This window comes from Microtus pennsylvanicus, chromosome 13, assembly GCF_037038515.1.
Source record: "Microtus pennsylvanicus isolate mMicPen1 chromosome 13, mMicPen1.hap1, whole genome shotgun sequence".
In the NCBI taxonomy this organism is placed as follows: Eukaryota; Metazoa; Chordata; class Mammalia; order Rodentia; family Cricetidae; genus Microtus; species Microtus pennsylvanicus.
The window spans coordinates 65,576,836-65,604,707 of NC_134591.1; the positions used below are offsets into that span (position 1 = coordinate 65,576,836).

At 53.4% G+C, this 27,872-nt stretch overlaps 1 protein-coding gene across 2 annotated transcripts; it reads left to right on the forward strand.

The window, feature by feature from the left end:
* Positions 1-1,355: 1,355 nt before the first annotated feature.
* Ubxn11 (UBX domain protein 11) lies at positions 1,356-27,839 on the forward strand. 2 transcript variants are annotated; one of them, XM_075945695.1, is made up of 15 exons: positions 1,356-1,384; positions 8,111-8,214; positions 9,128-9,156; positions 9,559-9,657; positions 13,064-13,164; positions 14,043-14,097; positions 14,504-14,580; positions 18,690-18,816; positions 24,493-24,707; positions 24,909-24,986; positions 25,930-26,050; positions 26,137-26,240; positions 27,243-27,316; positions 27,400-27,540; positions 27,621-27,839. In XM_075945695.1, exons 2-15 carry the CDS (start codon positions 8,144-8,146, stop codon positions 27,814-27,816), a joined length of 1,488 nt encoding a protein of 495 aa, XP_075801810.1. In that variant the 5' UTR covers positions 1,356-1,384; positions 8,111-8,143; the 3' UTR covers positions 27,817-27,839. The 2 variants fall into 2 exon arrangements, with proteins under 2 accessions (XP_075801810.1, XP_075801811.1); XM_075945696.1 differs by lacking the exons at positions 1,356-1,384; positions 9,128-9,156 and having other exon boundaries at positions 8,110-8,214.
* Positions 27,840-27,872: the final 33 nt, after the last annotated feature.

The following is a 27,872-nucleotide window of genomic DNA, read 5'->3' on the forward strand; positions in this document are numbered from 1 at the left end:
TTAGGAGGCAGAGGAAGACAGATCTCTCTAAGTTCCAGGACAGCTAGGACTACATATAGAGAAACCCTATCTGGAAAAACAACAAAAAAGAGACTCAGATCGTGGACAGACTAAAGAGGCAGCCAGTGGAGCGGTAGAGCCCCATCCCAGAAGCAAAGGGAGTCGAGGCAGTGTGGAAGTTAAGCAGACAGCGCTCCAAGGTCTCCTAGCCCTCAAGGCTTGTTTGAAGCTGGAGACCCCAGAGAGATTTCTAGGGTCTCAGACAGTGCTCTGAGTGACAGGGGTTGGAAAGGGACTCTGAGGAGAGTTTAGCCTTGGTTCTCAACCTTCCCAGTGCTGAGACCTTTAATACAGCTCCTCATGTTGTGGTGACCCCAACCATACAGTTATTTTGCTGCTGCTTCATAACTGTAATTTTGCTACTGTTATGAATCATAATGTAAACATCTGATATGCAGGATATCTGGCATTCTACCCCCAACAGGGTCTCAACCGACATGGCTGTCCTGGGACTCAGAGATCCCCCTGCCTTTGCCTCCAGAGTGCTTGGATTAAAGGCCTGAGCCACCACTGCCTGGCAAGAAATATTTTTGCAAACATCTATACAGGTATTTTCATATGTACTTTGCGTTAACCTCTCTTAAGCACCTGTGACCCTGTATCGGGTAGGCTTTATCTTCATTTTACACCTGAAGGAAATGGGATGTCTGACCAGGCTGGCTTTGACCTCACAGAGATTCGCCTGCTTCTGTGCTGGGTTTAAACACATGGGCCACCACCGCCCGGGCTCTAGTAATTTATTTTGTGTGTACATGTGGGTAGTGTCTGTGTGGGAGTCAGAAGACAGCTCCAGAAGTCTTTTCCTGCCATGAGTGCCCCAGTGACAGAACTCTGGTCAAGTTTGGCGGCCAGCGCCTTAACCCGCTGAGCCGTCTAGCTATGAGGCTCAGGGAGTGGAAATTTACAAACTAGGAGTGGGTATGTTACCCAATTCCTACAGGGTTTCATCTAGTCCATAAGTTAGAGAAGAAACTGAGATTTAAATATTTATTAAGTAACTGATTCCGTCCAATTCATCTTTGAATGATCAGATGGGGAAACAAAAGAAAGGTTACGTCCCCAAGATTAATTTAACTCAGTATTGATTTGGACCCAGAGGCTCCCAGCAAAGCTCTGTGACCTCTGACCTCACAGAGCAGTGCATTCTGGGACCTGAAGTATCCCGAGCGGCTCGGGCACCGTCGGCTACAGCCGCTGTCGTTGCCCACTGATTCGTCAGCGAGCCTCTCGGAGTTAGCCAATGAGAAGTGCTCGAGTCCCGGTCGCCTGGGAAACCCCGAGACAACAAGATGGCGGCGCCGCGGGACGGCTCGCTGGCCCCGTGGTGAGTCTCGGCCAGGCCTTTCTGCCCCGCCAAGTCCTCCCGCAGGCCAGGGCCCTCGCCCTGACTTTGCGGACTCGCGGTCTGCGTGGCTCGGTTCAGGAGGGGCGTGGGGATCCCGCTCACGGTGTCCGCGCGTGGAGGCGGAGCAGAAGGCGGGCGCTCGGGGCGGGGTTTGGGCGCGCAGCCACCTGGCAGTCACTGTGCCCAGGGTGTCCCCGAGCTCTGTCCCCTAGAGAGGCACAGGACGTGTTTGTAACCCTCACCTGAGGCGACAACCGCACCGTGACAACCTTCATCGGTTGTGGCGGCTGAGGCAGGAGGCCTGCGAGTGTGAAACCCATCTCTGGCCTTTTAGGGCAATTTAGCGAGACCTTGCCTCAAATTTTAAAAAAGTAAAGCAAGGCCAGGTTGATTGTGCAGGCCTTTAATCTCAACACTCTAGAGGCAGAGGCAGGAGAGGATCTCTGAGTTTGAAGCCAGCCTGGCCTACGTAGTGAGACTCTTATCTTTAAAAAACAAATAACTGAACACAATAGAAGGCTGGGGCTGGTGCTCTGCAGACCTGTGATCCTAACCACTCAGGAGGCAGGAGCAGGAGGGCCACGTGTTCAAAACCAGCCTGGACTTAAGAGTCCATTCAGGGCCACAGTGGGCAAAGACCTCTCTTTTTCTGTGTATATAATTTTATTCATATATGTAAGTTGTCTGCATGTATTTGTCTGTACCACGTGCATGCCTGGTGTCGGAGGAAGCCAGAAGAAAGCATCAGATTCCCTGGAACTGGAGTTACTAGGGGGTTGTGAGCTATCACGTGGACGCTGGAAACCAAACGCGGGCTCTCTTCAAGAGCAGCAATTGCTTCTAACCTCCGAGCCATTTTTTTAAAAATATTTATTTATTATGTATACAATATTCTTTCTACGTGTGTGCCTGCAGGCCAGAAGAGGGCACCAGATATCATTACAGATGGTTGTGAGCCACCATGTGGTTGCTGGGAATTGAACTCAGGACCTCTGGAAGAGCAGCCAATGCTCTTAACCGCTGAGCCATCTCTCCAGCCCTCTCCGAGCCATTTTTAAGTCCAAGATTTTATCATTTAAAAAAAACAAAAGACCATAGACGTAGTAGCTCAGCAATGTAGCGCCTGTGTAGCAAGTGTGAGGCCCTGGGCTCACTCTCCAGTGTCACGCCCACCTCGACCAGCAAGGAAGACACAACACCAGAGCTCTTCTCGCTAGCAGTTTATTCAGGACTTTGTTCTCTTTTTCTTTCTCTCCCTCTCCCCCTCCCTCTCTCTCTCTTTCTTCCCTCTTTCTCTCAGGGCAAACCTCCCCCAGCCCTTAAAAAAGCACGGGCCGCCAACCCCAGATTGCCAGGTGGGCACTGCCCATAGGGCCACGCATATGCAAGCAGCTGACAATCATTGCGTGATCAGGCCTTAGCCAATATTAGGAGCTGATTATCAGGTGTGGCTCCACGCAGCTCTCTACACTCCAGCCCTTAAAAAAGTGTTAATTAATTAAATATAAATTTGGGGGCTGGAGAGTTAGCTCAGGTTAAGAGCACTCTGACTGCTCTTCCAGAGGACCCAGGTTCAATTCCCAACACCCACATGGCAGCTTATGATTGTAACTCCAGTTCCAGGGGATCTGACACCCTCACACAGATATATATGCAGGTAGAACGCCAATACACATAAAATACAAATAAATAAGACATTAAAATAAGTTTAAAAGGACTGAGGTTATCTCAGTGGTAGAGCACCTGTCTAGCTTTTCAACCCCAAGTGCCTGGAGCAGCAACAACAACGTGTTTTTGGCCCCGGGGAGAAGGCACAGTCCTGTTCAGGAGAAATTCCCGGACCACTGAAGGCATTACTTAATTCTGTCCTCAGGGCCCAGAGCTCAAAGGAAGGTACACCACCAGCTTAGACAAGAGTAAAAGTAAAACCTGCGGTATAATAGCCTGAAAGAATTGCATCCAGAGAGGCCTGAGAGGCATGAGGAAAAAAGAGTTCACCGTGAGAGACATTGCAGAGTTTCGTCTAAAGGGTTTGCTCACTGACGGGATGAAGCGAGAGTAAAGGAGAGAGAAACACAATGAAGTTGGAGCTGACTTTGTGGCACACTGTTGGGTTCGGTTGGGCGAGTCTGTTTTACCGATAACATGATTGACATAAGTCTCCACACCACCCCTCACTATAAATCCTCGTCGTGTTTATGCTCCATTTATAGGAAATGTCCAGACTGGGCAGATCTGTTAATAACCACCTAGGCTTGGCTGGGAGAAGTGGGGAGGAGCTGGAAGGTAGAGGAGAGTAAGCTATTAAGGTGCACAGGTTTTTGTGTTTTTTTTTTTTTTAAGTTTGACTTTTCTTTTTATTTTTCTTCTTTGGTTTTTCGTGACAGGGTTTCTCTGTGTAACAGTCCCGACTGTCCTGGAACTCACTCTGTAGACCATAAACCAGCTGGCCTCAAACTCACAGAGATCCTCCTGTCTCTGTGATCCTCCGGAGTGCTGGGATTCAAAGCGTTCACCACCACAGCCCAACTGCCCGACTGTTCTTTTATTTTTATTATCATTATTATTATTAATTTTCTGAGACACGGTTTTTCTGTTACGGTTTTTCTGCAACAGCTCTAGGTGTCCTGGAACTAGCTCTTGTAGCCCAGGCTAGTTCCAGGCTAGCCTTGAACTCACAGAGATCCACTTGCCTTTGCCCCCGAGTGCTGGGATTAAAGGCCTGCACCACTACGGCCCTGGTGTGCATTTGTTTTTGGCTAGGTCTTACCGTGTGCCTCTGGCTGGCCTGGTTATGCTCTGTAGCCCATGCTAACCTTGAGCTCAGCCTTCCCTTTGCTGGACCACAGATGTGCACCACTACACTGGGCTTCACAGGGTCTTTTGGTGACTCATGCCTGTAATCTCAGCACTCAGGAGGCTGAGGCAGAGAATCTCTGTGACTGAGAGGCCAGACAGAGTTAAACAGTGAAATCTTGTCTCAAAGTAACAGCAAGGGGCTAGGGAGACAGGTTAGTTGGTGAAGCACTTGCTTAGGAAGCTTGAGGACCTGACTTTGATTTCTAGAACCTATTTTAAAAAACAGATGTGAGGGTTGGCAAGATGACTCAGAGGGTAAAGGCTCCTGCTGCCGTGTCTGACCACCTGAATTCCTTCTCCAGGATCCATGTGGTGGCAAAAGAACACTGATTTCTTCAGGATACCCTCTTGACTTTCACATGTTCACCATGGTGTGTGCGTGTGCAAAACACACGTGCACACACACAAATACATAAATAATAAACAAATAAATAAAATACACACTTAAAATAAAACAAAAACCCACATGTGTCCCAGGCCAGCATTTGTCATCCCTGTGCTGGGAAAGTGGAGGCAGGGGGATCCACAGGGCTTGTTGCTTGCCACCTTAGATTGACAAGTTCCAGGCTAGTGACAAACTTTAAAAAAAATAATAGTACAGTGTGGAGAGTGTCTGAGGACTGACACTCCAGGTGGTCGTGCACACACACCTGTATGTGTGTGCACCCATGCATATACAGAGAGGTAAATAGTGGTGGCAGTTGCAGGACTCTGGGCACTGGGAGACTGAGGCAGGAGGATCCCAAGTTAGAGGCCATCCTGGACTAGATAGTAAGACCTTGTCTCAATAGCAAAACATTAAAAACCAAAAAAAAAAAAACAAAACCAAGTATACAAACAACTCTTAAAGCTGAGCAGACACCTTTAATCCCAGCACTCCAGGGGCAGAATCAGGCAGGTGGGTCCCTTAGTTTGCGGAGCAAGTTCTAGGACAGCCAGGGCTACACAGAAATCCTGACTGAAAACCCCTTAATTTTACTTTGAAATGGTGAAGTATATGAAGTCTGTCTTGCTAACAGTATGTAAGGAAAAAGGTGATTATATAGTTTATGACTCTATTTATGTAGCTTTATCAAAGGGAACTCCAGAGCTGCGCAGGAGTGATGCTTAGGAGGCACAGGCAGGTGAGATCTGTGAGTTCTAGGCCAACCAGGGCTACATGCTGAGACCTTGTCTTTCTTTTCTAAAGGAGGTAGACAGGTCCACCTTTTAAAAAAAATTATTTATCGGCCAGGCGGTGGTGGCGCACGCCTTTAATCCCAGCACTCGGGAGGCAGAGGCAGGCGGATCTCTGTGAGTTCGAGACCAGCCTGGTCTACAAGAGCTAGTTCCAGGACAGGCTCCAAAACCACAGAGAAACCCTGTCTCGAAAAACCAAAAAAAAAAAAAAAAAAAGAAAACTAAAAACAACAAACAAAAAAATTAAAAAAAATTATTTATCTATTATGTATATAGTCGTTCTGCCTACATGCTGGAAGAGGGAACCAGATCTCATTCCTGATGGTTGTGGCTACCTTGTGGTTGCTGGGAATTGAACTCAGGACCTCTAGAAGAGCAGGCAGCGCTCTTAACCTCTGAGCCATCACTGCAGTCCTTGAGACCTTGTCTAAATCAATCAATCAATCAATCAATCAATCAATCAATCAATCAATCAATCAGAAAATTGTAGGGATAAAACAGTTGTGGTTGCCTGCGGTCCAGGCTAGTGAGGCGGCAGAGGGTGCCTCCGGCTACAGGAGAAAGTGTGGGGGTGGGAAAGGCCTACGTCTTGATGGTGGTGGTTAAACCCCGTCTGTCCATGTGGTCAGGTGGCACCGGCCTGTACACACAAACCACGGAAACAGCTGCTGCTGCTCATGCTTTACTGGGGTTGTGTAAAACGGTAACTACAGAAAGAGGCTGGGTAGTGGATATGGGACCTCTTAGATCTGCTTTCCTGTGACTCTCTGATAGTTTCCAAATGAAGAGCTAAATTACAGCCTAGGAGGAAACAAGGAAAACAGAGGGGTTAGCCTGGGCACAGGAAGAGTATGGGTCAGAGGAGTCCATTCCAGAAGAGGAGGCTAGGGCTGGAGAGAGAGCAGCCATTAGGCCTAGGCTTACCACCAAAAATGGAAGAGCTTGGTTCCTGGGAGAGGAGGCTAGTGACGGGGAGCCCTGTGTTCAAGGCGTTGCTTAGCTGTCTTCAGTGCAGAGATGGTTTGGGGGGGCAGATAAACTGAGGAGGCAAACAGGGCCAGATCACCCATGGGAATTTTATTTTCCTCCTCTCCTTGCCCTCCTCCTCCTCCTCGCCCTCCTCCTCTTCCTCCTTTTTTTTAGACAGGATCTCACTATGTAGCCCTGGCTGACCTGGAACACACAGGGATCTGTCTCCCCCAAGAGCTGGGATTAAAGGTATTGCATCACCATGCCCAGCTTTGAGTTTTTCATTCAAGGGTGAAAGGAGCCCTTGGGGAGGTTTGTTCAGGGGTGTGGCATGTCTTTGTTGCTTGTGGGCATCAGGGAAAGAAGCCTCTGGGGGCTGTCCTGTTTAGCCACACAAATCATGCGGGAACCCAGAGAGTCACAGAGCAATGCAGGGATGTGACCAGGAGGCTGGATGGTGGGTGAGGAGGCTGCCTCCAGGCAGCATAGGTTCCCTATAGGAGAGTGTCAGTTGTCAGTCTGTCCTTGTTTGCTCTCTGTAGACCACGCCCAAAAGGAATTTGGGAAGGAAGGAGTTTACTTAGCCTAGACTTCCTATGTCATAGTCCAACATGGAGGAAAGTCAGGCAGGAAATGAAATAAAGACCACGGAGGATTGCTGCTAACTGGCCTGCTCCCCATGACTTGCTCAGCCCGCTTTTATCTAACTCAGGACCTCCCTGCCTAGGAATGGCACAGCCAGCAGAGGGCTGCGGCCCACTTGCCTACAGCCTAACCCAATGGGAGCCTTTTTCCATGGAGGCTCCCTCTTCCCAGATGGCGCTAGCTGGTGTCATGTTGATACAAACCGACCAGTGCATTAGGGAAGGGCAGTGTCACATTTCCCAAGGACTGCCTACGGTTCATTCTGAAAAGACACACTTCAGACCCTCCCTAGCGGAGATCCCTTCTCTGGCTCTAGACTTGCTAGCTTTTAATCACTTATGAAGGGAACAGAGAGGTGGCTTTAGTTAGAGCTGACTTACACACACACATTCCTCATCAGAAGAGGGGAGTCAGCATTTTCGAGTGTTAGTCCCATGTGTGAATAACAATGGCCCCACACAGCCACAATTCAGCTGGCGTGTGCCTGCCTTGGAGTTTGGCATTGGGCAGAATGCTTTGGGACTTTGCGTGCCCTCTCTGGTCACCTGTCTGGTAGGTGCTGATACCATGCACATTTTACAGGGAGGAAGTGAGGTGCCAGTTAACGCTGGGCTGCAGGGCATGTGCAAGGACCCAGGCGGTTGACCTCCATGGTACATGGCTGTATCTTCAATGACTCCTGCCTGTGGGTAGCCCACTCTGCCTGAGATGATCGGGGTGGCTCCTGGGTTCTGCAGGCGGGGAGGAGATCGGGCTTTATGCCAACCAGCTCAGTGATGGATCCATAAGAACACATAAGTCTGTGCCCACACTCTAAGCTTGGGGAAGTTCCAGGCCCTTCACCTCAACAGGCAAGGGGCTCCATGTTTAGAGCAGAGAGTCAGCTGCTCAGAGGAGCCAGCAGACATCAGGAACCCTGGCCCACATTGGAGGAATGAGGTCTGCTTCTCCTGGACAGTGCTCCTCTTCAGGAAAAGCTGCCGTTTCCTCCTCCTGACCTGAAGTCCTGGGCCTCCTGTGTCCCCAAGGACTGACTCCCCTGTTTCCTCTCAGGAGTTCCTGACAGCTAGCCTCAAGACTAGAGCAATGAGCTCACCTCTGGCCTCTCTTAGCAAGACACGGAAGGTGCCCCTAGAGTCGGAGTCTGTGAATCCTGGGTAAGAAGGAGGCAGCTGGCCTCTAGGTCCTTGTGCCCCTGCCCTGTGTCCTTGCCCTCCCTCACCAGAGGAGAATGACGCTAGTGCTAGGGAAATACAGACATACAGAGAGCCGTTGGTGGCTTTCGGTGTCCATCTTCCTTTTCTCTGTGCCTCCGGGAACACTGCTTTGTGTGGACCAAAGATCGGGTGGTGCTTTCTGGAAGGCCTGGCCCCGTGAGAGTCTTGTCATTCACTGTTCACTCACTGGCTCTGCAGACATGAGTGTCCTGTCAGCCTGGGCCGTCTGTGCTGGGCTCTGTGCCAGTGCCGAATATCTTGTTCCAGTCCTCTTGTAAAGCTTTTTTCTTTTTTTTTTTATTATTATTGTTGTTGTTGTTTTTTCAAGACAGGGTTTCTCTGTGTAGCCCTGGCCATCCTGGAACTCTCTCTGTAGACCAGGCTGGACTCAAATTTACAAAGATCCACTGCCCCGACCTCCAAAGTGCTGGAGGCGTGTGCCACCACACCTGGAGCAAAGCTTTTTCTACATCCTGTTTCCTTGTTGCTTTTCTGAACACACTTGGAGTCTTGCTTAGGCCAGGGTGATTCAGGGAGGCTAAGCAGCAAGCCTGGGCCCACTGTGCTACAGAGAGGAGCTAGGGCCAGCTCCATGGGCTGTGGACTCTTCCCACCAAAACGGTCCTGCAGTGTCCCTCTATCTTTCTCTGTTGGGAGCAGTTAAACAATGTACAGCATGCTGTCCCTCAGATCACCCTGGCTAAGGACAGCTTGGTGGGGGGGGGGGAGTCTTCAGGAGACAGAGGCTTAACCTCTATCTCTTTTAGCCTTGCATGGGGCCTGAAACCTTCCCTTGGTGGCATTCCAAGAGGCTTAATTTGTATTTGTTCCTTCTTCCTGCCTGGGTTCCCAGGAGGCGAGGGATAAGAATCTACAGAGATGGTGAGTGTGTGCTCTGCCTGTGCCCCTCCCCTCACCTTACACAGCTGGGCAGCTAGGGAAAGAGCGTGCTGAGGTCTTATGAGGCTGGGCATCTGGTCTGCTCCCCGTACTCTCCAGCTCTCCACCCCTTGCCCTGCTCCTCAGCAGAAATGCCCACACTGTCATAGAACTTCTCTGCCTAATGTGAGGTGGTTATGGGACCCTGACACTATGGGAAGACCAGAGATGTGGACCTCAGCCTCTGCCTTTGCCTTCCCTCCCTGGAGCCCTGGCCTTATCGCTCCCTTGACTGTGTATCCTTGGGGGGCAGTATATAAGCTGTTTCTTCTGGCCAGGGCCCAGGGCCAGAGTGCTTTCTGGGTTGTGGCGCCAGAGCAGTGACCTCGGCGTTCCTGTCTGCAGAAGATGAGGTGGACATGCTGAATGATGGACACGACTCAGAAGAAAAGATCTCTGTCCCTTCCTGCTATGGAGGCGTTGGTGCCCCTGTGAGTAGGCAAGGTGAGAGCAGAGGGCTAAAGGGCTGTGGGACCCCTTGCTCACAGCAGCAGCAGAGGCTCTAGAGGTGGGGTGAGGACCTGTGACCCAGGGCTCCTATTCTCACCTGCTGGGTTGAGGCACTGCTCCTCCTTCTGGCTAGCTGCCCTAGTGCCTGTATCCCCAAACCCATCCAGGACAGGATTTAACCTAAAGCCGCAGGTTGGGGGCCTGACCAACCCCCAGGCCAGGCTGTGACTAGCACCTCTCCAGTCTCTAGCAAATGTGTTATCAGCGGGTCTGCAGTTCAGGTTCAGAGACAGTGAAGGGCCTGAAGGGGAGCCTCTGGCCATCTGCTTTTCGAAAGGCTGAGAGTCCCATAGTAGGGTGTTCTTACCTGACTTTGTGTCTGCAAAGGCCTATATGGAATTGCCTACAGTGGGGTGGGGTCGGGGTAGAGAGGCCAGACAGGCACTGGGCAGGATCAGGGGAAGTTGGGGATGAGCCCTGATGGCTTAAGCAACTTTAACATCTCTTTGCTTTCTAGCTCTCGCTCAGAGTACTTAGAGCAGTGGTCACCTTACTGAAGGACAGCAGGAGGTGCCTTAGACTAAACTCCTCTATTTGACATTGCAGAGGGTTAAAGTAGAAGAGACAGGACTTTCCTGGCTCAAGTCCCACAGTGACTTAATCAAAGACAGGATCTCCTGCACCTTGCTGGGGACAGCAGCCGTCGTGCACCCGCCACCTTCTTCCATTTTAGGGACTCTACATCCTCTCTCCACCTGTCCCTGCCACTCCCAGCTGGTGTGTGTCCCCACCAAGGTCTCCAATAGGACCTGCCTCTCCTCCATTTCTCTGCTCAGCAGCAGCCTCGCCTGCCCCATTGCCTCCTTTTCAGATTGACTGCGCTAGCTAGATGGTTGATGGCTCCACAGTCACCCATTGCTCCTAGGGTCTTTCCTGCTTTCTCAGTGCTCCCTTGTCTTCCCCACTTCTCGTGTGGACTTTTCCTTTTCTCCATACTGCCCCAGTGAGGGCAGCATGCCCTGTATGCTGTTCCTGCTTAAGGTGCTGGGTGGTGGTGCACTCCTTTAATCCTAGCATTCAGAGAGGCGGATCTCTGTGGGTTCGAGGCCAGCCTGATCTATAGATTGAATGTTCCAGGACAGCTAGGGCTGTTACACAGAGAAACCCTATCTCAAAAAACAAAACGAATGGAAGGAAGGAAGGAAGGAACAAAACAAAAAAGTGGCTTAAGATGCTTTTTGGCAGCCGGACGGTGGTGGCTCATGGTTTTAATCCCAGCACTCGAGAGGCAGAGGCAAGCGATCTCTGTGAGTTCGAGACCAGCCTGGTCTACAAGAGCTAGTTCCAGGACAGACTCCAAAGCTACAGAGAAACCCCTGTCTCGACCCCCCCCCCAAAGAAAGAATAAAAGATGCTTTTGGTTCTAGGTTCCAGAGAGCCCTGACTCCGTGAACATACACACTAGGGAGCTGTGTTATCCCTTGGGCAAAGAAGCCCTAAGGAGGCAACTCCAGGGCTGGTAATTCAGGGACTTGAAGATGACGTCAAGATAGAGTTTGGTTTTCTTCATCTTTCTCCTATGCCATCCTGGGTATCTGGTGTGGTCTCATGACAATGGCTGCAGTTCCTGCTTTCCATATAGTTAGGGTAGTTAGTGTCTATGGGATGAAGAGGGCTTGTGTTGTCCCATCTCACTCACTCTTTTCTTCCTTCATTCCTTTTTTCTTTCTTTCTTTTTTTTTTGAGGGTGAGGTTTGGGACACCTCGTGTGGTTTAGGCTGGCCTCAGACTCACTATAGCCATGAATGACCTTGAACTCCTGGTCTTCCTGTGCTGGGATGAAAGTGGCACAGCACCACCCTGGCTCCGGGCTTGATTTGGAGCATTTTCAGTGTACAGACAAGCTGAAGTAGGAGTCCAATGTCCCCCACCTTATAGTAGCTAAGCTCTCACCGGGGTCACCTCCCCCGCCTGCAGAGACAGGCACAGAAGGGCATCTTGGATGAGCAGGCTAGAGGGAACCCAGAGGTCCTGACCCTGACCGCAGATCTAGCTCCTTCAGTGCCCCTGCAGCCCTAATGATAAGGAAGCACAGACAGTGTTATCGCTGCACCTCTGGGTAATGTATTAATCCCCTTAACATCTCTCTTTCCTACATTCCGGTCTCCTCAGCGGGTCCAGTGTCTCTCAGAATGATTTTCCCCTGATCTGGGGCCTGGGAGGCACGCGGCTTCATGCATCGCTGCAGTATTATCTGTGCCTCTTTAGATCTTTAAAACAGCCATGTTTACCTTTGTTTTTTTTTTTTTTGAGACAGGGTTTCTCTGTGGCTTTGGAGCCTGTCCTGGAACTAGCTCTGTAGACCAGGCTGGTCTCGAACTCACAGAGATCCGCCTGCCTCTGCCTCTTAAGTGCTGGGATTAAAGGCGTGCGCCACCATCGCCTGGCTTACCTTTGTCTTTTCAACAGGATTTCACTGTGTGCCCCTGCTGGCCTAGAACTCATTCTGCAGACCAGGCTGGCCTCCAACTCACAGCTCTCCCTACCTCTGCCTCCCAAGTGTTGGGATTAAAGGTGTGCACCACCACGCCCATTTGACAAAATCCCAACCACTTGTGTTAGAAAATACAGGGGCGTTGGGTGATTATCTATTTATTTATTGTGTGTGTTCCTGTGGTCACACACAAGGTTGAGTGTGTATGTGTCCACAACTCATTCTTTTTCTTCTATCACGTGGATTCCAGGAATCCAACTCAGGTCACCAGGCTTGATGGCAAGGAGATGGCGGGTGGGTAAAAGTACTCATGAATGCAAGAGGCCCTGCAGTCAAGCCCCAGCATCCATATAAAGCCCTGTCATGGCTCTGTATGTCTTAACCCCACCAGAAGAGATCAGAGACAGGTAGATTGTGGGAGTTTCTGGCCAGCTAGTCTACCCCAAACAGCAATCTTTAGGTTCAGCATTTGCCTAGCATGCATATGGCCCTAGTTTGCCCCACCACTGCCACCAAAAAAAAAAAAAAAAAGTGAGAGTGATAGAGGAAGGCACCCATGTCCTCCTTTGCTCTGCATGTGTGTGCATGGGAATATATAAGCCTGCACACACACACACACGCACACATGACTTAAATGACGTAGCCTATGTATTGCACTGATGTGTGCCCCTGGAACAAGTTGCTGCACCCCACCCAGCTTCACAAAGTTGCCTGTAGCCCACTGACTTCACAGCCCACTGTGGGGTTGGCGTGAGCTGCTCCGTGTAAAGAGCTTTAAGGCCCATGCCTGAACATTACTGCTGTTGAGGCTGCTCCTTCCATCCTTGTGGCCCTCTCCCTCTCTGGCCCTTCCCACGTCAGCCTCAGCTCCAGACCTGAGCACTAGAAACTTTGTCCACTTGACAGTCCCTGTATTCGATGACTCGGATCTGATGACTACCATGGTCAGGAAGCTGCGGGAGCTGGAGCAACAGTTGAAGGTCCAGAGTGATGAGATACTGTCCAAGGTAAGGGCTGAGGCAGGAGACAGCCAGGGAGGACTGTTTCCTTGAATGGAACAGCCTGGTTTTTAAAAAATATTTTAAAAAAATTACGTGCTGGGGGGCTGGAGAGATGGCTCAGATGTTAAGAGCACTGGCTGCTCTTCCAGAGGTCCTGAGTTCAATTCCCAGCAACCACATGGTGGCTCACAACCATTTGTACTGAGATCTGGTGCCCTTCTCTGGTGTGCAGGCATACATGGAGGCAGAATGTTGTATACATAATAAATAAATAAATCTTTAAAAAAAAATTACGTGCTGGGCGGTGCTGGGGCACGCCTTTAATCCCAGCACTTGGGAGGCAGAGACAGGCGGATCTTTGTGAGTTTGAAACCAGCCTGGTCTACAAGAGCTAGTTCCAGGACAGGCTCCAAAGCCACAGTTGTGAGCTGCCATGTGGGTGCTGAGAATGGAACCTGGGTCCTCTGGAAGGGTCCTTTAGAAGAACAGTCAGTGCTCTTAACCACAGAGCCATCTCTCCAGCCCCAGAATAGCCTGCTTTGATGGCAAGCCATGACCTATGGATGATCTTGGTCTCCATGAGCTTAGCAGAGGGCAGAGCCTGGTAGAATGTGGGCTGGGTAGTTAGCAGGCTGGTGAGCAGAGGGAGGACCTGGACACTGGGCCCAAGATGGGCTGGGCCTTTCCTCAGCTAGTGCGACTATCAGAGAGATGGGGTTATCAAGGCTCAGAGCAGGGGCTATACCGAAGGGCAATAAGGACAGGTTTATGCTCAAAGGCTCAAAGGCTCGGCCCATGGGGAGGGCTAAAGTTACCTCATTACTACCCTGTGGGGTTCTGGGACCCACCAGGACTTGCACTCACTCTGAGTTCCACTGCTTCAGGACCAGAAGATCCTGGCCCTGGAGGATTTGGTGCAGACCCTCCAGCAGAACCAGGGTAAGAAGCCCTGGGTCAGGTACCTGCTTAGGTCCCTGGAATCATGGGAGCCTGGACAGTGGCTTTGGGAATCAAGACTCCAAGGGCATCAGGCAGACTCCTGGTAGGGTCTGGACAGATGGGACCAGAGGGATAATAACCCTTCACCCCATGCCTTATACACAGACTTCTCTGTTGAGAGTATGGGGGGCACGCTCCAGTGAAAGAAGGGATGGCTGGCTCTCGAAAGTCAGTTCAGGCAAACCCACTACCACCACCACCACCTCCACCTCCACCACTCAGGGTTAAGAGAGAGATCAGCAAGACCAGCTTAGGGGTGGTTCTCAGAGGATCCCCAGAAGCCCTTTGGGCAGATCTCTTGCCAGGCTCTAGGTTGTGGCAGTAGACTCACTCACTTCTTCTCCAGGAGGCATTGCAACAGAGAGGCAGGAGGAGCTTGAGACACAGTGCTTTCAGCTGCAACGGCAGGTTGGCGAGATGGAGGTGAGAGGTCAGGCTCGGTGGAATGTGTAGCCAGGCCCCTTTCCCTGGTCTCAGCTGCCTGGAAGGATTTGCACGAACCCCTCACCATCCTCTGGGGCCCTGCCTGCTGGCCTGCTCTGGGCTGACCTGGAGTTTAGAGCCAGGGCAGGTGTCCAGCACCAGGGCACACTTACTCCTTTGGGGCCGACGCAGACTCTGCTCTTCCCTAACATACTCCTGACTCACCCTGCTCTGCTCCAGCGCTGCTGCTCTGTGGCTAGCCCTCCTCCTTCACACAGCCCTCCTTCCTCACACAGCCCTCCTACTCACACAGCCCTCCCTCCTCACACAGCCCTCCTCCTTCACACAGCCCTCCCTCCTCACACAGCCCTCCTCCTTCACACAGCCCTCCCTCCTCACACAGCCCTCCTCCCTCACACAGCCCTCCTCCTTCCTCACACAGCCCTCCTCCCTCACACAGCCCTCCTCCCTCCTCACACAGCCCTCCTCCCTCACACAGCCCTCCTCCTTCCTCACACAGCCCTCCTCCCTCACACAGCCCTCCTCCCTCCTCACACAGCCCTCCTCCCTCACACAGCCCTCCTCCCTCACACAGCCCTCCTTCCTCACACAGCCCTCCTTCCTCACACAGCTCTCCTCCCTCACACAGCTCTCCTCCCTCACACAGCCCTCCTCCCTCACTAGCCCTCCTCCCTCCTTACACAGCCCTCCTCCCTCACACAGCCCTCCTCCCTCACACAGTTCTCCTCCCTCACACAGCCCTCCTCCCTCACTAGCCCTCCTCCCTCACACAGCTCTCCTCCCTCACTAGCCCTCCTCCCTCACACAGCTCTCCTCCCTCACACAGCTCTCCTCCCTCACACAGCTCTCCTCCCTCACTAGCCCTCCTCCCTCACACAGCCCTCCTCCCTCACACAGCCCTCCTCCCTCACACAGTCCTCCTCCCTCACACAGCCCTCCTCCCTCACACAGCCCTCCTTCCTCACACAGCCCTCCTCCTCACACAGCCCTCCTCCCTCACACAGCCCTCCTCCCTCACACAGTCCTCCTCCCTCACACAGCCCTCCTCCCTCACACAGTCCTCCTTCCTCACACAGCCCTCCTCCCTCACACAGCCCTCCTCCTCACACAGCCCTCCTCCCTCACACAGCCCTCCTCCTCACATAGCCCTCCTCCCTCACTAGCCCTCCTCCCTCACACAGCTCTCCTCCCTCACTAGCCCTCCTCCCTCACTAGCCCTCCTCCCTCCTCACACAGCCCTCCTCCCTCACACAGCTCTCCTCCCTCACTAGCCCTCCTCCCTCACATAGCCCTCCTCCCTCACACAGCTCTCCTCCCTCACTAGCCCTCCTCCCTCACTAGCCCTCCTCCCTCCTCACACAGCCCTCCTCCCTCACACAGCTCTCCTCCCTCACTAGCCCTCCTCCCTCACACAGAGCCACTCTGCCTTCCTTACTCTTTCCCACCTTAGGCCCCTGGCCCACACTATTCTCTGCATGGACCAAATCCCACCTTCTCCTGGAGAAGCCCTTGAAGCCCCTGCTGATGTGGACCAGTGTGGGCTCTTCTTCATCCTCTGCTTTCCTGGGGCCTCATCTCTTCCTCTGAGAGACCTCTAAGAACCTGGACCTAGTGCCAGGTGGTCCTCATGATTTATTTATTTTTTTTCGAGGCAGGGTTTCTCTGTAGCTTTGGAGCCTGTCCTGGAACTAGCTCTTGTAGACCAGGCTGGTCTCCAACTCAGAGATCCGCCTGCCTCTGCCTCCCGAGTGCTCGGATTAAAGGCATGTGCCACCACTGTCTGGTGGCCATGACTTCTTTATCCATTGATTTGGTCACCTCAGTCATTTTTCCACTCAGCATTGCAGTCAAGCTTCAAGGCTTGAGTTGGAAGGCACTGGGTGTTCAGAAGGTTCCAGTATTCCTGCCTGCTTGACAGGCACAGTGCCACGGTCCTCTGCTGGCCCCCTCTGAGGCCTTGCTGGAATGCAGTGGCTCAGTCTCCAAGCAGAAGGCTTTCCAAAGCCCCAGTCCATGATACCAGCACCTGCAGCCCACTGCAGATGTTCACATCTGGGGCTGTTGGTGGCAACTGCAGGTGTGCCTGAACCACCCTCTGGGAATGTGTAGCCTGTGGGGCAGGGCCACAGCCTTGCAGCCAAGTGCACCCCTGGCTCCCACATGCATCTTCGCATGTTTATTGATTCATCAATTGAACAAACCTGAAGTGTTTATCCTGTTTGACACTCCAGCCATTAGGCTCGTGTCATCTGTAAAACAAGACACGGTCTCCACATGCTCCAGACTAACAGTCTGCAGCAGCGGAGAGACACGTGTGGCTAGCAGCAGGTGTGAGAGACAGTGGGAGGAGCCACTGCAAACAGATCTGGAAAGGGGCGGGGCCTGTGAGGGTCTAGGCAGAGGCGGAAGGCTCCACAGGCTCACGTCTGGTTGTGGAGGTCCTGTGAAGAGGGAGAAAGAGAGGTCAGGCCAAAGGGGCCTCGCTGTGGGCTCTGTTTGAGGGAATCTGTGCACGTGGACAGAGCCCTGAAGGAGAGTGGTGGCGGCTGGGTGCTGGCAGCTTCGTAGGTGCAGGAAGTGGAAATGGGACAGAAGCAGCCATGTATGTGGAAGGAAGGAACCAGCCCTGTTGAAAGACAGACTGACTTCGGAGTTTGGCAGCAGCAGGAGTAGAAGACCTGACAGACAGCCTCGGTGTGGGACAGAGGTGGGGAGGAGGCCATGACAGCTTGGGTTAGGGTGAGAGCCTGAGCTAGAATACTGAGGGCTGGGGTGGCACCGAGCGCCTTGCTGTGGGTCCTACAACAGAGAGGAGTGGGGGCATGGAGGTTGGTAGCTAGAGAGGTATTGGCTGCTGGGATGGGAGAGGTCTGGGGCAGTGTGGGCTCAGGCTCGTCGGTATGCGTGGATTTGGAGCTTGGTGGGTATTTGCACGTGGCTGTGAGGTGAGTGGGAGTCAAGCTCAGAGGTGAGAGCCTCACTGACTGTGGATTTGGGTTCTGTCCTTATGTAAGGAGGGGTGGACAAGAGCCATACAAAGGGAAAGTGGTCAGGGCTGGGCACGAGGAACCTCGCAGGTGTGTGTGGGTAGAAACGGCACAGAAGCAGTGAGGGGGAAATCAGCTGTTGGGAGAAGTGGAGACCGATGGCATCAGGGCCCACAGCGGCAGGCAATTGATAGCTGCACCCCTCACCCCTGAGTGAGCTGCGCACAGAAGAGCTGGCCAAGAAGGACACACCTTTAGTCCAGCCCTTGGGAGGCAGAGGCAGGCAGATCTGAGACCAGCCCGGTCTACAGAGTGAGTTCTAGGACAGGCAGGGCTCCACAGAGAAACCCTGTCTGGAAACATGCCCCCCCCCCAAAAAAAAAAAGTATATGCAACTCCTTCTGGGCTGGGGAAGAGATGGCTCGGTCAGTAAAGGGTTTGCTTCAAGCATGAGGACCTTTGTTCTGTCCCTAGAATCCATTAAAACAGAAAAAAGGAAAAGAAGGCAGGAATGGTTTCATGGAGTTAATCATCCTGGAGCTGGGAAAACAGGTGGAACTCATTAGCCAGCGTGATCCAGGCAGCAGCCAGGCCCTTGAGTGAAAAACACCAAGGCAGACAGTGCTTGAGGAAGTGACACCAGCCTGTCCTCTGGGCCCACACACAAGTGCATCTGTGCATGTGCACTGCACACACCTAGAACCACAGACATGTGAGCTGTGCACACCAAGTCTGTGTCAGGAAGGAGAGGAAGGCTCACTCCTGTGGAGCAGGTGTCCTTGCCACCTCCTCATGTTAGGCCAGACCCGCACTGACCCCAGAGCTGCAGTGGCCAGCGTTAAGGAGTTCTTGGGTCACATACTGTGTTAAGTACCTGACGTGAGAGGTCTATTGGGCACAATGAAACAGGTGCTGGCTGCGCCCTCAGAGGGAAGAAGCCCGCTGCTTTAGAGGGTCAAGGGCTTCCACAGTCACAGGCTGGAAGTGGCTAGAGTCTTTTTGTCCAGGCTGCTCTGTGCTGAGAACAGCTGGGTTGGACTGGCACTCTCCATGGAAACTGGGCAGGTGGTGCCTACCACATCTCTCTCTTCTTGCCCACAGCGTTTCCTCAGTGACTATGGTTTGCAGTGGGTGGGCGAGCCCATGGACCAGGAGGACTCGGAGGAAAAGATAGCCTCTGAAAATGATGGGCGAGACTGGATGACAGCCAAGAAGTTCTGGAAGCCAGGTACAGTAGAGCATCTGCCCTGGCCCCCTTCAGCAACTCCCTGTTGGCCTGCCACTATCCCAGAGGACCTTTGTTTTAAGCCCTGGCCTCTCAGTATTGGGGTGGAGGTGGGGTTGCTGAGTTACCAACACCTTGCCCCTGACCCAGGGAAAGCAAGCCAAGGTCTCCCTCCCTGGTCTCACTTGGGTCTCTACCTGCTCATCTGCCAAGGACTATAGAGACCCAGACTTACTAGATATTTGATGCTTTTTGTTTTGTTTTGTTTTTGAGACAGGGTTTCTATGTGTAACAGCCCTGGTTGTTCTGGAACCCTTTTTGTAGTACAGGCTGACCTTGAAATCAGAGACCCGCCTTAAAGGTTTACACCACTACCACCCAAGGTCACTGTCTTTAAACAAACAAACAAAAACAAAACCTCACAAAACCGGCTCCCAACCCACTTTGTCCTTAGATTCAGGTCCAAAAAGCTGTTTCTGAAATGGGGCCCATTTTCACCTCTTCGCTTCGGAATCTAACTCAGATCCTCATGTCTACTCCACCACCTGTTCAGGGGTGGCTTGTGGCTTAGGCAAGCCACTTCCCTTCCCTGAGCCTCAAGTTCATCAACAAAATGGGGCGCACATTGTCACCCTCGGGGTTTTACCAATAGCAAATGAGTCACATACGGAGGCCCTTGCATGTCATACTCTGTCCCAAACTCCAAAGGAAACAAGTGCCCTGGGAACCGAAGCAGCATTCCCAAAGGGACTGTCTAGAAGATGACAACGGCGTAGCTGTCAAAGTGTCCTTTAGATAAAGACCAGAGTCTAGGGCTGAGGGCGTGGCTCAGTTGGTAGGGTGTTTACCTGTAATGCATAAAGCCTGGGTTCCTCTCCTGGCACCTGGTGAGCCAGGCAGAGTGACGCAGTCTCAACACGCAGGAGGTGGCGACAGGAGGATCAGGAGTTAAAGATTGTCCGCAGCTAGGAGGAGGCAGTTCTGAGGACAGCATGGGCTACAAGAGTCCCTATCTCAAAGATCAAACATGGGGCTAGGAAGATAGGTGGCTGAGGGCTAAGATGCTGCTGCCCTTCCAGAGGACGAGTTCAGTTCCCAGCACCCACACTGGGTGGCTCACAACCACCCGTGACTCCAGCTCCAGGGATCCAAACAGCCTCTTAAACCCATGTTGCAAGCATGGCCTCTATTTGGGCCTGGGCTTCGCCTTACTCACCCTAAATCTCAACCCTCCCATGTTTAAATACAGTCCATTTATATATCTTCTGCCCTTCCTTATTATTTATTCATTTATTTTTGAGACAGGACTTCACTGGATAGCTCTGGCTGTCCTGGAACTTGCTATGTAGACTAGACTGACCTCAAACTCACAGAGATGATTCTGTCTCTGCCTCCAAGTGCTGGGATTAAAGGCATGTGCCACTACCATGCCTGGCTTTTTTACAGCTTTCATAGTGTTTTGAATAAACATCCTTGGCATGGGCCAAAGGGTATTCCATTTTATAGATGGGCAAACTAAGGCAGAGTATCTGAAGACTAATGGAGGGGGCTGAGAGCCCACTGGGATGTGGCCCAATCATTTGATAGAAGGTGAGGCGGTGCTGGTGTAGAGGACAAGAGGAGACAGAGGAGAGACTTGGGCGGTGTGGACGATGGAAGAGAGGAGTCAGAGGTGGCTTTGGACCGTGGCTATGACAAGATGTTAGGGGAGCAGTGCGGCCCCAGGCCATGGGAGGATGTTAGGGAGCAGTGCGGCCCCAGGCCATGGGAAGCACCTGAGGGCCTGCTAGGCAGATCTATGGATCAGACCAGAGCAGCCCAGGGCATGTGCCCTGGTCACAGTCCTCTAGGCCTGAGTCCCCAGCAGATGGCTGTGGGTGCTGGGATGCTGAAGGCTGATGTTTCCTAGTGTTGTCCCTGGTGTCCACCCTGTGAGGTGAGGCTCTCTCTGCTTCACACGCCCCTCCCATCCTGGAGAGCAGCCTTCCTCCTGGCCCAAAGTGTCTCCGGCCTCCTTTAGGAGGGGCTGGACCAGATGGCTGGTGTCTGAACATGTCTTCTACTTGTCCCCTGTGCCCCCACAGCCTGCCCTCTAGCAGGCATCATCCGTGTTCTGTTCTGTTGGTGCAGCTCCCTGGCTGTGAAGCCTCGCGCTCCCCAGCTAAAGCCCCCTGTGGAGGCCACCATTGCCTTCCATCTCGGAGCTCCTGGGCACAGAGCCTGCTGCACTTCCGTTGTTCTTGCCTTTCCGTGTGGAAGGGGCCTTTAGTTCTTCCTGCCACATGAGGAAACGTTTTCCATTTCTAGAGCTTTTCCTCCTTAGAACTTCCTCTTGTGTCAGGGACTAGCCCGGCTCTGCCCCTGGGGTCCTCCACTGCCAGCTTCTTGCTGCCTCATTGCTGGGCACTGGTTTTACCTATTTTGCTGGCTGTCACTTCCCATAGACTGCCAGTGGGCAGGAGGGCCAGAACGCCAGTTTTGGGCCAAAGGGAGTAATTAGAATGTTCTAGATCAAGAACTTTTGCCTGGCCACAACACACGACAGGTCTTGGGCCTCAGGGATAAGCACATCGGTGGGCTTGGTGCTCTTCACTCTCCCGTCTGTCTTCAGATGCCCACCCTCCCCGCACATCGCTGGCCAACCTGTCTTTGCTAGCTTTCTGCCCAAGTCCCAAGCCCCAAGCCCCTGAGTCTGGTTGGTGCTTCCCACATTCCTAGGTCAGGAGGCCACGCCGGCAGCCTGTTTGATTTGCCCTGGGTGGACACACTTCTCCTACACTCGCTTCTGTCTCAAACCCTAGCCCCTCTAGGGTATGGCCTGGAGGACAGGACTCTAGAGAGTGTTGATGCTCCCAGAGCCCAGCAGAGCCACGCTCCTGACAGTGGCAGGCAGATACACAGGTGCCCCCGTGGGTCGGCACAAGCCTCTAGGACATCCAGCTGGGCCAGGTTAGGGTTCAAGGAGTGCCCAGCAGTTGGAAGGCAAATAGTCACACAAAATGACAAAGTGTGTGTGACAGGCCCAGGGGATGGGCTCGGGCTTCAGGAACCAGGCAGAAGAGCCAGGGGGTCCCAGCAAGGTTCTCAGAGGAGGTGGGCTTGGTGCAGCCTGTGCCCACAGTAAGTTGGGAGGCCCAACAGCATCTCCTAAGACAGGGAGCTGTCCTCCTACACAAGAAGAAGCTGAGGCAGAGAAGCCTGCTTGCCGAGGCCGTGGAGCTCACAAGCAGCAGTCATGCCAGTGTGGCCCTTGGGGGCCAGGGAAGTGGGGAGAGGCTGGGTTGGTACTTGAGGGGGAGGCATGGCCACTGAGAGCTAAATGAGTCATGCGGTCTCTGCAAGGCTTACATGGAACATGACACCTCACATGTCCCAATTTCCTCATCCGTTAAATGGGAACGGTGATACAAAGTCCACTGACTTGCGGCCATATCAGGGTTCTTACCTACCCATCCCACAAAAGGGACATGCCCCCTCCTTTGGCTTAAGGCAGACCTAGGACTTACTTTTTGGCCTGTGTTGCCTTGTGTGGGAGGGCCCACCACACCTCTCTCCAGATGAAGGTTTCTGCTGAACTCCATTGGGGGGGTGTTCACTGATTAGACAGCTGCCCTGTGCTGACCACACCAGGCCCCTCCTGTCCTACTCCCCGAGTGCTTTTTCCTGGAGCCGTGATTCCTCCCTGGGAGCCCTAGTTTCCCTACTGTCTTTGCACCCTACGGCAGCCCAGCCCAGCCGACCTCCTCTGTCCTCTTCCTGGTCCCGGCCAGGTTTCTCTTACTTTCTAGGCAGGAAGTAGACCAGTTCCTCACTTCCTCTGTCTCTCCCTGCCCTAGTCCTTCCCATTCTTCCTTCCCTCCCCACCCTTCGAGACAGGGTTTCTCTGTGTAACAGCCGTGGCTGTTCTGGAACTAGCTCTTGTAGACCAGGCTGGCCTCGAACTCACAGACATTTGCCTGCCTCTGCCTCCCAGTGCTGGAATTAAAGGCGTGCGCCACCACCACCCTGCCCTCACCTCTTCATCTATGAAATGCCCTGCTTCTGGTCTCCAGTCCCTGCCCTCCAGGCCAGCCTTCTGAAGCAAACTTGCCGTCAGTATTTCTTAGCATTGTCCAGTCTGTCTCCTTGCCCTGCCCATCCCATGTCTGTCTTGGCCTTATGGGAGATACTTTCTGGTTTGTTTTTTGTTGTTGTTTTGTTCTTAAACTAACTGTAAAGGAAAGCAATGTCAAACCATTGTGGGGCAGGGTAGGTATAATGCAGTTGGCAGAGCGCTTGCTTCCCATCCATGAGGTTTACTTCTCAGTGTCATGTAAACTGGGCTGCTGGTGCACACAGCAGGGAAGACTGCGCAAGTCCAGAGATGGGTAGGCATAGCCCTTCAGATGGTAGCCAGTGCCAAGGAGAAAGAAAGGCTGGCAGAGGGCCTAGGGCTCATCAGCTGCAGAGACAACAGGAAGCACAGCCCCTGTACCTGTAGGTCTGTCTACTTGGGGGAGAGCAGTTGCATCGCCAACACCCTGTCCCACATCCTGCCACAGCCTAGCTGTCCTGGTGAAGACAGCTTTCACAGAGCCCACAGCCAGATGTGTGCTGGAGGCTTGCACTCGAGGGGCGGGGCCCCAGCTGGCATCCCTCCTGCCCACCACCCTTTCTTCTGGCCCCTTCATGGCCGTCCTGATCATGTTGACACCCTCTTAAACTGTGCACAGCCATGTGTGCAGGCAGCAGTTTCCAGAGGAGCCAGAGCCTGGCAGGTTCTCAGAGTGAGGCCCAGAAGTTGTCACACCTGTGCAGCAGCTGGCCCAGCATCCTGACTGTCATCTACCCCCCTCCTGTCCCCCTCCTCCTGACGATGCAGCTGGGTCCTAAGTCCTCTAGCTTTCCAGATGGCCTGAGCTGAGTCATTTTCCTCTTTTCTGATGCTGTTTCCTCATGCATAGAGTGGAGATTAAACAGCCCCTGCCTCCCAGCCTTGGGGTTGGCCCGAGGACCATTTGTGCAAGGTAGAGCTGGTGACCAGTGGTCGGACGTGTATAGTTCAGGCTGTTCCAAGTTAGCCCTCACGTGGCCATTTCCTTGGCACCTGTAGCCGCCCTGGGAGGCCGCAGCTACTGGCATCCCATTCTAGCCCCGAGCACTGTGGTAAGGCCACACAGGAGGAAGTGCAGAGCTGGGATTTGAATCCTCAAAGCTTTGATTCAGGGCTGGGAGCTTTGCCAACCCAGTGCCTGGCATAGATCTAGTATCAAACTTGGCTTTTGGTCTTAATGCTGTGCACATCTAAGAAGCTACCAAACTCTCTCTGGTCTCAGTTTCCATCTCTGACAGTGGGAAGGAGTATAACCCTTACAGGGCAGGAACCTACGTGGAGGAAATGGGACGATGGACATTAAGCTCTTGACCCAAAGTCAGTCCCCTGCTAGGTGTGATGACATGTCATCCCAGCACTTGGGATGTGGAAGCAGGAGGATCAGAAAGCATTCAAGGTCATCCTTAGTATATAGTTCAAGACTATATGAACCAGGGCTCAAATAAGCAAACAGTTCAAGGTATTCGCACGGCACCTTTAGGAATTGAGGCCTCTTCTCAGTGAGGGAGGGTCCCCCAGAGACAGCTGCCAGGGTACAAGCAGCCAAAGAGGCTTATGGGCATCTACTTTTTTTTTTTTTTGGCCAGGGGATTCTTTAGTACCTCCTGAGGTGGACTTTGACAGACTGCTGGCCAGCCTGCAGGACCTGAGTGAGCTGGTGTCGGAGGGAGAGGCCCAGGTGACACCAATGCCTGGTGGGGCACAGCTCCGTACCCTAGAGCCCATCCCACTAAAGCTCTACCGGAATGGCATTGTGATGTTTGACGGGCCCTTCCGCCCCTTCTATGATCCCTCCACACAGGTAGGATGGGGCTGCTCGCCCCTGTTGGGAGACGTGAAGCCAGCTCACTGCATTAGCGTGTCCTCCACCGAGTACACAGGCCCCACCTCTCCAGTCTCAGACTTCTCAGTAGTTCAAGAGTATGATGCTTAGGGTTTGCCAACTAAATAGGCAGCAGGTTTGGCATAGCATGGCTACAGAGGCCTGTTCACTCTCCTGCAGCGCTGCCTCCGGGATATACTGGATGGCTTCTTTCCCACAGAGCTCCAGCGGCTGTATCCTGATGGAGGCCCCTTTAAGGTAACTAGTGGCTCCTCAACCCACCCCTTCCCTATGTGCTTTGAAGAGACTGGGGATAGCTTGCTCAGGGATCAGCTATCCTAAGAGGGAGCTTTTCACTCTGGGGACCCAGTCGGGATGCCCTGCAGGAAGGGGAGGGAGCAGAGAGTCGAGGCTGTCATGGCCAGAGCAGCCATGAGGTCACCCCCCCCCCCCCGCCCAAGCTGAGCAGCAGACTGTGCCCTCTGCTGGCATCTTGAAGGTACAGCATTGGCATGAGACGAGACCACTACTCTGCCCTCCCCAGCATTCAGGACACCAAGATGTCCTGAGGTTCTAGAGGAATCTATACTGCACAGGGAGCATAGTTTTCTCCAGAAGCTTTGGAAACCACTTGGCTGGGGTAGAAGTGGGGCATGAGTTGCAAACAATGAAAGGAGGCAGGGCTGGCTGGGCTGTCAGGACAGGAAAGGAGCCCATGTGTGTTGCCAGGGCTGAGTGAGAGGAAGGTTGTCGTCATGGGGACCAGGAGGCAGCAGGTTCCAGAGGCGGGTATCTCCACAGCGAGGGTGTGTGCCATCAGGATGCAAAGGAGTATGAGTCACGACTGGGGGGGGCGGTTGAGAGTTCTGTGTGGAGACAGCCTTGGAACGGCCTGGACAGGACAACTGTGGAGACCGCAGTGATAGCGGCTACCCTGCAGACTAGACTGGAGCAGGGCTCTGCCCTGTCCTGACACTCATCACCTTGTGTGACCAGCTTCCAGTGTGTGTTGTCGGCAGTACTATGGCTTCAGCTAGCATGAGTAAGGGGCGCTTGCACGAACGGAGCCCGAGGCGGTAGCAGAGACTTGAACTGTGATTCTCTTGGGTTATTCTCGAGGCCTTTGGGCAAATGGGTGGGGGTAAGGCTGCAGAGCTGAGGAGCTGGGTTCCCTGCTTCTGTGGCCCTTCCTTCCTGCCAGGTAAGCGACCTGCGCAATCAGGTCTTCCCAGAGGATGGGCTGGGCTCCTTCCCAGGTGAGGGTCGCGTGGTGGGCCGGCAGAAAATGCGCAAGGCCTCAGACAGGGTGGAGGATACTTCAGGTAAGCTGGGCCCCACGGCTGGCTGGGGGGCTGTGCCAGCCCTTGCTGTCCCTCCTGGGCTAAGGTTCCCGATGCCCTCTCTGCAGGATCCAGGATGACTGCTGAGAAATTCCTGAACAGGCTTCCCAAGTGTGTCATCCGACAAGGCGAGGTGATTGACATCCGGGGCCCCATCAGGGACACCTTGCAGGTGAGGCCTGCCCTAATTCCCCAGCTTTCTCCAGGGGACTTTTTCACCAACCTTGGCTCAGCCTACAGTGTCTTGCCCAGAGGCTCAGGCCTAAAGGCCCAAGCAGAGGTCAGGATGGCAGGTGCACCCTCAGAACTGTAGTCTCTGTGGAGATGGTGCTCCACTCCACAGGGCAGCTGGGGTGAGGGGACGAGCCTGGGGCATGTCCTTGAGCTTGGCCTAGGAGCTCCTTCTCAACTGTCCTGCAGGCCTTTCAGATGCCGCGAGTTCATTATCTTCTGCCATCACCCCGCTCTTCTCCCCAGGTCTCCACCCAAGGCTGTCTCCGACTCATCTCCTTTGCCCAAGTTGTCTTGTCCAGTCTGGCCACCCCTCGAGCTCCTGGCTGCAGCCCACCTCCCTAGTCTAGGCTGCAGGGTGTCTCACACCTTTTCTGTGCTGACCTTCCCACCGCCCTCCTGCTCCTGCTAGCCATGGCCCTCAGCAGGGACTGCCTGGGGATTCTTGGAGAAAGCCAAGGCCCTTATCCTGGCCCTGAACATTTTGTACCAGTGCCCTCCCCATTTCTAGCCTTCCTTCCCTTCTTTCCTGTCTCCTTGTTTCCTTGCTTCGAGACCTGTAAACTGCTGCCAGGCCCCCGACTGCATCCCTCTTTCAGGCTCTTGTTGCTTGGGATCTTTGTGCCGTAGGGAGTCCTTGCCCTGCTCCATTTCAGATAACTGCTCCTCATCCTTCAGGCTCGGCTCAGTGTCTTCCCTGAGCTAAGGCTAGGTTAGGTCCCCAAGCCTGGCAGTCATCTGGGTGGGCTTGTCTCTTACATCGGACCGGAAGAATGATGCTGTTGCCTTCCAGAGCCTCCTTCCCTTTACACACAACACGCCAGCTCTCTGGCTCACGGGCTCCTCCACTCCTGCTCAAGAATGAGCCGGTCCTCTCTAAGGGTGGAGGGAACGATGTAGGTGGGACCTAGGGCTCCGTCCACTTTTCATGGCTGCTTTCCAGAGCTGCTGCCCAATACCTGCCCGGATCCAGGAGATCATAGTGGAGACACCTGCCTTGGCTTCTGAGCGGCAGAGGTGAGGGCTGGGCAGAGGTGAGAGCAGGGTAGAGGGGAAAGGACCTGGGAGCTGGGGAGCACTGAGGGCCTTTGGACCTGCAGGAGCCAGGAGTCACCCACCATGCCAGTGCCTCCGCTCTCCATGTTGCGCATCAAGTCTGAGAATGGGGAGCAGGTCTTCCTATTGATGATGCGGCCTGAGGACACCATAGGCGACGTGCGCAACCTCTTAGCAAAGGCCAGGTGGGTATGAGGCAGGGCTGGGGGCTGCAGGGCGTCCCTGGTCCCATGGCCTAACTTGATGTACTCTGATGAACACCCAGGGACATGGACGCAGCCACCTTTGAGATCTTCAGCACCTTTCCACCCACGGTCTACCAGGATGATGCACTCACCCTGAAGGCCGCAGGCCTGGTTCCCAATGCAACACTGCTGTTACGGGCTCCAAGAGCCCAGCCATCAAACCCCAGCTTTGGTACTGGCTCTGGCCCCCACGCTGGCCCAGGCTCACTTCCCTGAATAAAGTGCCGCCCCTGACATGAGCTCTACAGGCTCTCTAGACAGGGCTGTCTTGA

Excerpts from the sequence above, each read along its gene's own strand:
- Ubxn11 (XM_075945695.1), top strand. The coding sequence starts at position 8,144 with ATGAGCTCACCTCTGGCCTCTCTTAGCAAGACACGGAAGGTGCCCCTA. Across the intron at positions 9,157-9,558 it reads GATAAGAATCTACAGAGATG|AAGATGAGGTGGACATGCTG; the intron begins GTGAGTGTGTGC and ends TCCTGTCTGCAG. Across the intron at positions 27,541-27,620 it reads AACCTCTTAGCAAAGGCCAG|GGACATGGACGCAGCCACCT; the intron begins GTGGGTATGAGG and ends ATGAACACCCAG.